At 36.3% G+C, this 14,050-nt stretch overlaps 1 protein-coding gene across 1 annotated transcript in view; it reads right to left on the minus strand.

Annotated features, from left to right (window-relative positions):
• Nucleotides 1-228: 228 nt before the first annotated feature.
• Nucleotides 229-14,050, minus strand: part of steep1 (STING1 ER exit protein 1) — a 200,526-nt gene continuing 186,704 nt past the window's right edge. Inside the window, exons 4-7 of the mRNA XM_079814688.1 lie at nucleotides 4,470-4,614; nucleotides 4,288-4,377; nucleotides 4,093-4,185; nucleotides 229-1,331 (exon numbers count right to left, since the gene is read on the minus strand). Coding sequence (XP_079670814.1) covers nucleotides 1,269-1,331; nucleotides 4,093-4,185; nucleotides 4,288-4,377; nucleotides 4,470-4,614 — 391 coding nt within the window. The 3' untranslated portion in view covers nucleotides 229-1,268. The remainder of the gene's footprint in view (nucleotides 1,332-4,092; nucleotides 4,186-4,287; nucleotides 4,378-4,469; nucleotides 4,615-14,050) is intronic.

Raw genomic sequence — 14,050 nt, forward strand, 5'->3', positions numbered from 1 at the left:
GCTGCACATCAGAACTATATTCTTTGGTTTTACCAGGTTGTGATGGATAATTAAGGGCATTTGGCCTTTGTGGTTCCTCACATTTATACTCCTGTGGAACAGGAAGTCGTGGCTGGACAATTGCATGCTCATGGGCACCTTGGTGTGCTAAAAAAAACGAAAATACTTCAAAGATATTTTACTCATAAGAATTTCTAGGGGTGCCAATAATTGAGGCCAACATGCATTGGAGAGAATAATTTGTTTTATAATGTGAGTTTTCCACCACTTTCAATTGTTTTACTTAAATGAAAGGTTAGAATTTTGTGTCTTTGAAGTTAAAGAAAGTCACGTACACAGCTGCAGAGAATCCAATCACCACAGGAAACTCTCAGAAGATTAAAATCACAAGATATACGTTACTAACAATATCAGAATACATTTTCTCAAATAAAACAAACCATTTATTCATGAGGCATTTGCAGCAGGCCTGCATGCCTAATTTCTCTCACCAAACAACTCCAACACAACCTTTTTACCCCAAAAAGTATATATTTAACGAAAAAACACCTTAATCAATTCAAATGTCAGCAGCAGCTGAGCCCTTCATTGGTTCATTTCATGATGCCTGACCAGTGTGAGGGGCGATTAACTGCACCTGTGCCAGTACAATGTCACACTGGGGTCTGTGCAGGTGTGAAATAAAGCTCATGTGCTGTTCACTGATCCAGAATCTGATCATTAATCACAGACCACATAAGATGAGAAATACTGGCCCAGCCATACAAATACACACACCTGTCTTACTGCAGGTGCACATCATCACTCTTCAGAGGTTGAGATGCTGTCCACATGGCACTTACAGTGATTTGCTTGATCAATCTTGCGCAAAAAGTCAAAATGACTCAACTTAAAGCACGCACAAAAGCTAATGCAAACATATCACAAACACAGTAGCTCTGAAATTATAGCAGTGGGAACTATGAACAGTAATCAATATGAAAACAAAGTTCCACAAACTCTGCACGTGTGATTGATAAAAAATGATTTTGACAGCTGATATAATAGAATTGATTTGGGTTTACTTTAATAAAGAATAGCATGAAAAATATTTGTAAAATTCAAACATTTAAACAAATGTGTAATAAAAATGAGATAAAGTGAAAAAAAAAGAAAAAAAAAAGCCATCATACATACACAACTTCACAAATATACACACACTTTCCAGGAGCTACATGTAGACAACACATCAATCTGCTCTCTCTCTCTCTCTCTCATTTACACAATCTTCATTTGAACTGGTTGTCGATGAGAGTTCCCTTCATCTTGGCTTTCTTAGCCTCGAGTTCCGCCTGTGTGGAGAGAAACAGCACTCAGATAAGTCAGTCTCTTATACCACTTCCTCTAATCAATTTTTGTGAATTTTTCTGATAGTATTACCATTCACATATTAAACAGAGTATTGTCAGCAACTATCTTTTTTTTCCCCAAAAGAATCTCATTCATAAACAGATCACATAAGCAGAACTTGCGTGAACTCAGGTGTTTTCTAGGTGAGTGAAATAGCAAAAACTAACTGCTTTAAAAACAAACTCTCCCGCAGTCTTATTTTTGCCTACACCAGCAAAATTCTCTTTTCCTCTCAGCTGTAGTTTTAGTACTATGTCTAGAAATTTTTAGAAAAGTTTTTTTTGTGTCTGCACAGCAGTGTTTGAAACTGAATGGGAACACATTTTTTTTTAAAGAACTCGCTTATGCTCACCAAAAATACTGTACAACGGTAATATTGTAAAATGTACAGTAATATGTAAATTATTCCTGTGATGACAGCTACATTTTCAGCATCATTACTTCAGTCACACAATCCTTCAAAATCATTCTAAAATGATGATTTGTTGCTCAAAAGACATTTATTTTAAATAAAGAATAAAAATGTATTTGATTTCTGTGTGTAAATACACACACGCACACACACACACACGCACACACGCACACACGCACACACACACACACACACACACACACACACACACACACACACACACACACACACACACACACACACACACACACACACACACACACACACACACACACACACACACACACACACACACACATTTATAGATAGATATAGATCCAACCATTTGGTGAGGTCCCTAATTTATATTTAAATACCTGTGACGACACATTGACATCAGATGCTGCTTCACGACCATCTGAAGAGCTACACGGGCACCAGAACCATCTCTTATATAGCCTTGATTTAAAATTCTGTCCAATTGTATGTATTATAAAGTGTTTATAATTTTCAGTCAGATTTGACTTAATTACCTAACCTGAGAATAATTAAAATTGGATGGATGGATGTGTGTTCATAAAACTTTTGAATCTTTTTTTTGTGATTCAATCAAATTGAATAAGAAACGTTTGTTCATGAATTAGACTACACTAGTCGAGCTGTATGTGTGTTTTTGCATTTTAAACAAGTTTTCTTTTTGTTTGAAATAACTATATTTTTAATATTAGGTGCAAAAGAGCCTCGATCTATGCTTATGATTTGGTTTCAGATTGGTCTAATGCAGTGGTTCCCCAACTTTTTCTAATGGGCCCTCGTTTGTAGTGGAAATTATTTTCACCTACATGCTCCCATATAAATACACTCTCAGACATGACCTTACTTCCCTTTCCTTACTTTTGAAACATTGTAATTAATAAAGTACTACAACTAATCGACTTCAAAGGGTTTCTCTTTGTGCTTGTGATGTAAAGTCTCTTTAATGGCATCTTGTCAGAAGCTAATATTTTGAGGCACGCAACACACTGTGGTCTCTTCATTACTCACCATTGTACTGGTCAATCCGAGGGTGAGATATGCTTTGTTATAATTTCTTGGCTTGTCTACACTACACGCAATGGTTGTCGTGTCATGCCACACTGCAACAGCTTGATGAGGCTGTCCACACTGGACTCGTCAAAGCGAAAGTTGGATTTGTCTTGTGTGTCAGAAGTTGTGTGAGCACTTTTTCATGATTTTTTCTGTTCATCGCCATTTCAAAATAAAGGTCTGAACATGCCTTATGAGTATGAAAATATTCTTGTTGCAAATTGATAAATTACTACTACTCTGTAGTATAATACAGTCACCAAATATGACAACTAGAGATTGTAAACTTTCAAATGATATATAGATTTCCAAGATTTGTTTAGGTTTAGTATAGGATATTACGGTTTTAAAAATGTAATGGCTGTGGGCCCACTGGTGGGCCAGTGACACTATGTCAGATATAGAACGGGGTATCAGTTTACTGTCAGAAATTTGTTGAGTCATGTCAGAACCATTGTAGATAGCATCACTGATTAACATAATGGGTTCTTTTTGCTTTTGTCATGTCACCCTGTCGCATCTGGTGTAGACACTTTGTTTTGGTAGGCTAGGGGTGAGTTTGTAGTAGATTCATTGTCTGCTTTACGTTTACTTGGCACTGGCAGTCCTTTCACAAATGTGTCCATGCTTAGCGCAGAACCATGGATCATCCATTTATATTTTTACATGGCTCCCTGCAATACTCAATTCTGATTCTTCAATTGCACCATCCAGCGCTCTGTAACTGATAACAGACCACTAAAGCATATACTGTGGGTTGTACTGAGGTAATAAAATGTCAAATAAATATTTTGTGTTAAATTATTTACTTATGTGGCAAGTAACTACGTAATTTTGCAGTAGAGGCTTGACTATTATATCACCCTGAAGAGGTATCTATCTGCTGACTCTAAACTATCATGTAGCCTTGCAGTGTCCCCCCTTTTTATAACTCAGTTTGGGAACCACTGGCCTAATGTGTGTGTGTGTGGGTATGTGTGTTTCCAGTATGACTCAGAAACTCATGTATGCTTATCTCCACACTCTTTAAGATAATCAAATACAAGCCTTCAGCTGCTTAACCAAGAGCTGCCAAGGTAAATACGATTAACGGAGTGCGCGTGTTTGTGGGCTCTGTCATCTTTAACATAAAATGTATTAGCTGTGCAGACTTTATTAAAGTTTCAATCTGCCTCGAGCATGAATGCACATCGCCTGTTCTTTCATCCTCCAGTGTGTGCGCTTACCAGTTCCTGAAGTCGTCTCTTGCTCATTCCTTTCCTCTCCAGCTGTTTCTCAATCACTTTGGCATTCTGGGCATAAGAGTCCGCCACCTCCCGCTGTAGGATAAACCAATCATAATCAATCACAGCTCTTTAACAAAGAGATATGATGTAAGGGATGAGTCAGGTCTGATGGGCAACTGATGAACTCAAACTCACCGCTTCAATTTCTTCCTCTTCTTCATCAATCGTTGAAACAGTAACCGAGCTGAACTTGCCCATGTCTTTGGTGCGCTTTGTCATCATAACCTTCAAGACACACACAAGTATATGACACAAACTTGTTGACCTTATATTCTGCAATTCTCTTACACCTTTTCAATAAAAAAATAGTGTCTTACCCTGACTTTCTTTGGCGCCTCTTGTTTCTGGCTGTATACGCTTGTGTTGCCAAATCCCTGGCCAAACTTCACCAGCGCTGCATCCACAATGAACGTCGCGGGAGTGCTCTTCATCTGATGCTGATAAAACAAAAGCAGACCACACCTACACACACACACACACACACACACACAGTTAAAAACAGTTAAAACATGGTTCTTAAGATTTAAAAAAAAACAAAAAAAAACAGCAGATTTCCCAAACCTGTTGTTGACGTATGAGAATACATCAAGTGTTGACATATGAGAATAGTTGGATCAGCTGACTCAGAAATCAAACTTGTTAAAAAAGCTGAGATAACACATAATGATCACATTTTACTAGCAAACCCCCATTGCTGCAATTATTCTCTAAGCCTTGACGTCATCCTCTTGGGCCACAGCATGACAGGGTCATCATGGCGACACAGGAAGCATGCTCATTTATGAACAAGTGATATTATGATTAAAAAAGGCCATGGTTTTCATGACTGAGTCATACATTTCAGGGCTAAATGATATGAACAGGATTGTGAAGCTCTGACACAGTAATCAGGATCATGTATCATCCTAAAGGGGTTTATTTTGCAACAATAACCATATGATTGTACATTATCCATAAATAAATGTGAATTAAATTATTTTATTACACTACCATTCAAAAGATTGGGGTCTGTAAGATTTTAATGTTTTTTTATTGTTTAAGTCTTTAATGATCATAAAGGCTGCATTTATTTGACCGAAGAATACAGTAAAAACAGTAATATTGTGAAATACTATTACAATTTAAAATACTGTTGTATAACATAATAGTTTTGATATATATATAATATTATGTAATTTATTTCTGTAATGGCAAAGCTGAATATGTTAATTTGGTGCTCAAGAAACATTTCTTAATTAAAGCTGCAAGCAGCATTTAGCGGGGTTCAAGCCTTTAAGGCCTTTAAGCACACAAGCATCAAAAGACATTTAGTTTTATTTAGCAAGATTTTAAACACTGAAAAAATAGATGGAAAAGTCAATTTTCAGGCAATATAGGCAATTTACCATAGGAAACATTTGGTTTTAAAAGGTTTTTAACAGTTATAGCACCACATATGGTCCGAGCTCTATAAAACTTTGCAAGCTTGTTAAGGATCTAATGACACATATGCCCACCAATTTTCGTGAAGTTTTGAGTTTTCCCTTAGAATATATCAAATGATATGCATATTTCGTGGATGTGTGCAACACCATGTGATTACAGAGCCATAAAACTCATTAGCGCCAACTAGTGGCCGATTTCTTTCAAAATTCTTACAGACCTCTAGGGCCATGAGACTTGTCTAATAGGTGCTCAAATTGAATTGGCTGTGGCAGCCATGTTTTTTAAGATACGCCAATGTCCTCATAGACATACTTTGTACCTTGGACCAAGACACTGCATACCAATTTTCAAGTCAATCGGACTAGCGGTCAGGTGGTTAAAGCCATTTTGATGTTTTTTCACGTTATTGTGCCACCAAGTGTTAAATCGTCGCGATTTTTTTATCGTGACCAAAGACTCAGCCTATACACATGTGTACCAAGTTTGGTGAAGATATCTCATTTTGTTCCTGAGTTATAGCCCTTTTAGTAAATAGGCTCCCCCCTGAACGATTATTTTTATGCTCCTTAACAACCGTGAATATAAATTTCGACTTTTTTTGATAATTATTGATAATCTGACTCCAGAGAACATTTTGACACTGGTTTGGTTCCGATCCGGCAAAAAACCTAGGACTAGTTTGCAAAAGTAGTTTTTTGACAAAATTCAAAATGGCGGAAAATCTATCATGGCGGAAATGAAATCGGAGATATGTGTTTTGTTCGTCATGAACTCACCTTTCCAATGATATAAGACACTTGAGTCTACGACATACGGTTTAGGAGTTATGAGCCATTTTGCGCTTTTGATTGCTGTAGCGCCACCTATTGGCCAATCGGGTTCATACTCTGACAACATTAGCCTCACTTTTTGTACTACCATCTGATAAAGTTTCAAGTTTCTAGCATTTACGCTTTGGTCTGCACGATCACAGTTTAAATATGATTGAACAATATTAGTTTAGAGGATAAGCCAATGAGTGGTCTTCTGCTGCCATCTGGTGGCAATTTTAGGTAATACGCCATAATATATTTGAAATAAATTAATTTGACAAAATGTAATTGTAAATATTGTAATAGTGACTTTATAATGTCTAAATATGAATTATAGAACATGATAAGTAAATAGTATGACAAAATGACCATTTAAGCCCAGCAGGTGGCAGCAGAGAACCACTCATTGGCTCATTTTCATTTTAAATGTCTGTTTTTCATTTAATGGGCACATTTTCCAAGTTAATGTCTTCAAACGTGCTTAACATGCACATTTTGTTGGAGATATAGATATTTGAAATAAATGATGGGTAACAAATAGCTTATTCCAGGTTTTCCCCTTTAAAACATATTTTCAGGCATTATTTTAATTGTAATTTAATAATTATTGTAAAAACATTAATCAAATGAACAAATTAATTGATAAACATTGACAAAATGTCATTTGCAACATTTATTATAATGATTTTATAAAGTTTAAATATGCTTAGTAAGCAGAATGAACCAATGAGTGGTCTTCTGCTGCCATCTGGTGGCAATTTTAGGTAATACGTTTTTAACATAATTGTGAATAAATAAATAACAATTTGATTGACAGTATTGGTTCTTGAGGCAAAGTTGTTCAGTATGAAGAGATCTATCATAATTTCTGCACATTATGTGGATGTTTTTTACCCCACCTGATTACAGAGATAGAAAATACCATTTACAGCCAATACAGGCAATTCACCATAGGGAATACATGGTTTTCAAAGCTTTTTAACAGTTATAGCGCAACCTATGGTCCGATCTCCATAAAACTTTGCATGCTTCTTCAGCATGTTATGTCACATATACATAACAATTTTCGTGAAGTTTTGAGTTTTCCTTTAGGATTTATAAGCTGTATAGTGTATTTTGCTACGCCCCTCTTCTAAATGACCCTGTTATAGCCATCCAAATGCAAAAGTTCAATTTTTTTTCAATAATTATTAATCTAGAGAGTCCAGAGAATTGTCCTAGACTGGTTTGGTTCCGATCAGGCAAAAATCCAGGGACTAGTTCGCAAAAGTAGGTTTTAAACATAATTGCAAATATTTAATGAACGCTTTGATTGACAGCAATGCTTCTAGAGGCAAAGTTATTCAGCATGAGGAGACCTATCATATGATATGTATATTTGGTTTATGTGTGCAACACCACGTGATTACAGGGCCATAAAACTCGTTAGCGCCAACTAGAGGCCGATTTCTTTCAAAATTCTTACAGACCTCTAGGGCCATGAGTCAAACATGCCCACCGAGTTTCATTCCGATCGGCCTCCGTTAACCTTGTCTTAGAGGTGCTCAAACTTCATTAGCCGATAGCGGCCATGTTTTTTGAGATACGCCAATGTCCTCATAGACATATATGGTACCTTGGACCAAGACACTGCATACCAATTTTCAAGTCAATTGGACTAGCGGTCGGGTGGTTATAGCCATTTTCATGTTTTTTTTGTGTTATAGCGCCACCAAGTGTTCAATCGTCGCGATTGTTTTATCGTGACCAAAGACTCAGCCCATACACATGTGTACCAAGTTTGGTAAAGATATCTCATTTTGTTCTTGAGTTATAGCCATTTTAGTAAAATAGGCTCCTCCCACAACATTCGTTTTCCGCACCTTAGCAACCGTGAATCGAAATTTCAACTTTTTTTCGATAATTATTGATATTCAGACTCCAGAGAACATTTCTGCACTGGTTTGGTTCCGATCGGGTTAAAATCCAGGGACTAGTTTGCAAAAGTAGTTTTTCAACAAAATTCAAAATGACGGAAAAATTTGCCTACCGGAAATGAAATCGGAGATATACATTATTTACGTCAGGTATTCAGCTTTCCAATGATATAAGACACTTGAGTCTATGACTTACGGTTTAGGAGTTATGAGCAGTTTCGCGCAATTGATTGCTATAGCGCCACCTATAGGCCAATTTGGCTCATAATTTGATAACCTCTCCTCGATTTTTGGGCTACCATCTGACAAAGTTTCAATGCTCCAGCCTTTACGGTTTGGGCTGCACGATGCGTTTTAGCGGAGAATAATAATAATAAAAACCCTTACAATTACAATAGGGTTTCAGCACTTCGTGCTTGAACCCCTAATTAAAGCTGCAAGCAGCATTTAGCGGGGTTCAAGCCTTTAAGGCCTTTAAGCACACAAGCATCAAAAGACATTACCTTTTTTACCATTTAGCAAGATTTTAAACACTGAAATAACAGATGGAAAAGTCCATTTACAGGCAATATTGGCAATTTACCATAGAAAACATATGGTTTTAAAAGGTTTTTAATAGTTATAGCGCCACCTATGGTCCGATCTCTATAAAACTTTGCATGCTTGTTAATGATGTTATGACACACATGCCCACCAATTTTCGTGAAGTTTTGAGTTTTCCCTTAGAATATATCAAATGATATGCATATTTCGTGGATGTGTGCAACACCACGTGATTACAGAGCCATAAAACTCATTAGCGCCAACTAGTGGCCGATTTTTTTCAAAATTCTTACCGACCTCTAGGGCCATGAGACTTGTCTAATAGGTGCTCAAATTTAATTGGCTGTGGCAGCCATGTTTTTTGAGATATGCCAATGTCCTCACAGACATACTTGGTACCTTGGACCAAGACACTGCATACCAATTTTCAAGTCAATCGGACTAGCGGTCGGGTGGTTAAAGCCATTTTCATGTTTTTTTATGTTATTGCGCCACCAAGAGTTAAATCGTCGCGATTTTTTTTATTGTGACCAAAGACTCAGCCTATACACATGTCTACCAAGTTTGGTAAAGATATCTCATTTTGTTCTTGAGTTATAGCTTTTTTAGTAAATAGGCTCCGCCCTGAACGACTATTTTTACGCTCCTTAACAACCGTGAATATAAATTTCGACTTTTTTTTGATAATTATTCATAAACTGACTCCAGAGAACATTTTGTCACTGGTTTGGTTCCGATCGGGCAAAAAACCTAGGACTAGTTTGCAAAAGTAGTTTTTTGACAAAATTCAAAATGGCGGAAAATCTATCATGGCGGAAATTAAATCGGAGATATACGTTTTGTTCGTCATGGACTCACCTTTCCAATGATATAAGACACTTGAGTCTACGTCATACGGTTTAGGAGTTATAAGCCATTTCGCGCTTTTGATTGCTGTAGCGCCACCTATTGTCCAATCGGGTTCATACTCTGACAACATTAGCCTCGATTTTTGTACTATCATCTGATGAAGTTTCAAGTCTCTAGCATTTACGCTTTGGTCTGCACGATCACAGTTTAAATATGATTGAACAATATTAGTTTAGAGGATAAGCCAATGAGTGGTCTTCTGCTGCCATCTGGTGGCAATTTTAGGTAATACGCCATAATATATTTGAGATAAATTAATTTGACAAAATGTGATTGTAAATATTGTAATAATGACTTTATAATGTCTAAATAGAAATTATAGAACATGATAAGTAAATAGTATGAAAAAATGACTATTTATGCCCAGCAGGTGGCAGCAGAGAACCACTCATTGGCTCATTTTCATTTTAAATGTCTGTTTTTCATTTAATGGGCACATTTTCCAAGTTAATGTCTTCAAACGTGCTTAACTCACATGCACATTTTGTTGGTGATATAAATATTTGAAATAAATGATGGGTAACAAATAGCTTATTCCAGGTCTTCCCCTTTAAAACATATTTTCAGGCATTATTTTAATTGTAATTTAATAATTATTGTAAAAACATTAATCAAATGAACAAATTAATTGATAAACATTGACAAAATGTCATTTTCAATGCTATTATAATGTTTTTTTAGAGTTTATATATATGCTTATTGGACAGAATGAACCAATGAGTGGTCTTCTGCTGCCCTCTGCTGGACATTCTACTTATTAATAAAGTCTTTTCACAGTTGCTTTGCAATAAACACTATAAAATCAGTTATATATCAAATTGGTCTTCCATGTTAATTCCATTATGCATGCTTATACACACACACACACACACACACACACACACACACACACACACACACACACACACACACACACACACACACACACACACACACACACACACACACACACACACACACACACACACACACACACACACACACACACACACACACACTTTTTTAATGCTATGGTCTATAATCATTTCACATAGCTCTTTGTAACTATTAATCAGATTATTAAAAATGTATTCAGAAACATAGGACTACACACACACAATTTGTTGTAGATACAGACATTTGAACTATATTATGTTGCAGTAAACAAAATGTTTCCTGCAAGTCTCCTTCAAGATTCACATTTCTCAATGTGACAATTATTGTCAATGGTAATAGCTAATAGATTAATTTTGACTAAATGTGATTGTAAATGTTAAAATTGTGATTTTTTTTAAAGTCTGAATATGACTTATAGATCAATATTAGAGTGTAGTACAATAAAAAGAACAGCGGGGGGCAGCAAACGACCACTTATTGGCTTAATATACCATTATTTTCATAATTTTCAGCTTTTTAACTGTTATAGAGGCAAATATTGTCCTATCTGTCTGAAATTTTTCATGCTTGTTTAGAGGCATAGTACACATGTTCTGACTTGTTTTTAAGAATATCTGAGCATTCATTGAATAGATATAGGCATTTTGGGACACTTGGTCAAGGCCAGACACACACACACACACACACACACTTTTTTAATGCTATGGTCTATAATCATTTAACATAGCTCTTTGTAACTATTAATCAGATTTTTAAAAATGTATTCAGAAACATAGGACTACACACACACATTTTGTTGTAGATACAGACATTTGAACTTTATGATGTTGCAGTAAACAAAATGTTTCCTGCCAGTCTCCTTCAAGATTCACATTTCTCAATGTGAAAATTGTCAATAGTAATACTTAATAGATTCATTTTAACTAAATGTGATTGCAAATGTTAAAATAGTGATTTATTTTAAGCTGAATATGACTTGTAGATCAATATTAGAGTGTAGTACACTAAAATGAACAGCGGGGGGCAGCAAACGACCACTTATTGCTTAATATACCATTATTTTCATAATTTTCAGCTTTTTAACTGTTATAGAGGCAAATATTGTCCTATCTGTCTGAAATTTTTCATGCTGGTTTAGAGGCATAGTACACATGTTCTGACTTGTTTTTAAGAATATCTGAGCATTCATTGAATAGATATAGGCATTTGGGGACACTTGGTCAAGGCCACATCATGAAATAACCCTGTTATAGCCATTCAGATGCAAAAGTTTAACTTTTTTTAAAAATAATTATTGCTCTAAAGAGTCCAGAGAATTGTACTGCACTGGTTTGGTTCTGATCAGGTTGAAAAATCTATGACTAGTTTGCAAAAGTAGGTTATTAACATAATTGTGAATGTTTAAATAACGATTTGATTGACAGTATTGGTTCTTGAGGCAAAGTTGTTCAGTATGAGGAGATCTATCATAATTTATGCATATTATGTGGATGTTTATAACCCCACCTGATTACAGAGATGGAAAATACCATTTACAGCCAATACAGGCATTTCACCATAGGATTACATGGTTTTCAAAGCTTTTTAACAGTTATAGCGCCACCTATGGTCCGATCTCCATGAAACTTTGCATGTTTTTTCAGCATGTTATGTTACATATACATAACAATTTTCGTGAAGTTTTGAGTTTTCCTTTAGGATTTATAGGCTTTTGAGTGTATTTTGCTACGCCCCTCTTCTAAATGACCCTGTTATAGCCATCCAAAGGCAAAAGTTCAACTTTTTTTCGATAATTATTGATCTAGAGAGTCCAGAGAATTGTCCTATACTGGTTTGGTTCCGATCAGGCAAAAATCCAGGGACTAGTTCGCAAAAGTAGGTTTTAAACATAATCGCAAATATTTAATGAACGATTTGATTGACAGCAATGCTTCTAGAGGAAAAGTTGTTCAGTATGAGGAGCCCTATCATATGATGTGTATATTTGGTTGATGTGTGCCACACCACGTGATTACAGAGCCAAAAAACTCGTTAGCGCCAACTAGTGGCCGATTTCTTTCAAAATTCTTACAGTCCTCTAAGTCCATGAGTAAAACATGCCCACCGAGTTTCATTCCCATCGGCCTCCGTTAACCTTGTCTTAGAGGTGCTCAAATTTTATTGGCCAATAGCAGCCATGTTTTTTAAGATACGCCAATCTCCTCATAGACATACATGGTACCTTGGACCAAGACACTGCATACCAATTTTCAAGTCAATCGGACTAGCGGTTGGGTGGTTAGAGCCATTTTCATGTTTTTTTCGTGTTATAGCGCCACCAAGTGTTCAATCGTCGCAATTGTTTTATCTTGACCCAAGACTCAGCCCGTGCATATGTGTACAAAGTTTGGTAAAGATATCTCATTTTGTTCTTGAGTTATAACCATTTTAGTAAAATAGGCTCCTCCCACAACGTTCGTTTTCCGCCCCTTAGCAACAGTGAATAGAAATTTCTACATTTTTTCAATAATTATTGATATTCATACTCCAGAGAACATTTCTGCACTGGTTTGGTTCCGATCGAGCTAAAATCCAGGGACTAGTTCGCAAAAGTAGTTTTTTGACATAATTCAAAATGGCGGAAAATCTATAATGGCGGAAATGAAATCGGAGATATACATTTTTCACGTCAGGTATTCAGCTTTCCAATGATATAAGACACTTGAGTCTACGACATACGGTTTAGGAGTTATGAGCAGTTTCGCGCAATTGATTGCTATAGCGCCACCTATAGGCCAATCTGGCTCATAATTTGATAACCTCTCCTCGATTTTTGTACTACCATCCGACAAAGTTTCAAAGCTCCAGCTTTTACGGTTTGGGCTGCACGATGCGTTTTAGCGGAGAATAATAATAATAATTAAAGCTGCAAGCAGCATTTATCGGGGTTCAAGCAGTTAAGGCCTTTAAGGCCTTGAAGCACACAAGCATCAAAAGACATTAAGTTTTATTTAGCAAGCATTTAACAACTGCCGTAATAGATGAAAAAGTCAATTTACAGCCTATACAGGCAGTTTACCATAGGAAAAATATGGTTTTAAAGCGTTTTTACAGTTATAGAACGTTTTGCCTGAGTCTTCTTATAGTCTTGCCTGATCTCCACCACTTTTATTAGTAGTACTCAAAGTGTGCCCATATATATGTGTCAAATTTGTTGTAAATATGTAATTTTGATTAGGAGTTTAGACAATTATATTCAGTGGCATAACGAGCCAACACCGGGCCCTTAAGTAGGATTATCAAGGCGGGCCCCTTGATGACGCAATGTCCGTGAGTAGTCTACCATGAATAGGACAGGATATGATCATACACAGCATATAAGAGATGAGATGACTAACAAAATCAGGAGGAGCCTACGCTCACCAAAAAACAACAACA

The sequence above is a fragment of the Gobio gobio genome (genome assembly GCF_949357685.1).
Source record: "Gobio gobio genome assembly, chromosome: 4".
NCBI lineage: Eukaryota > Metazoa > Chordata > Actinopteri > Cypriniformes > Gobionidae > Gobio > Gobio gobio.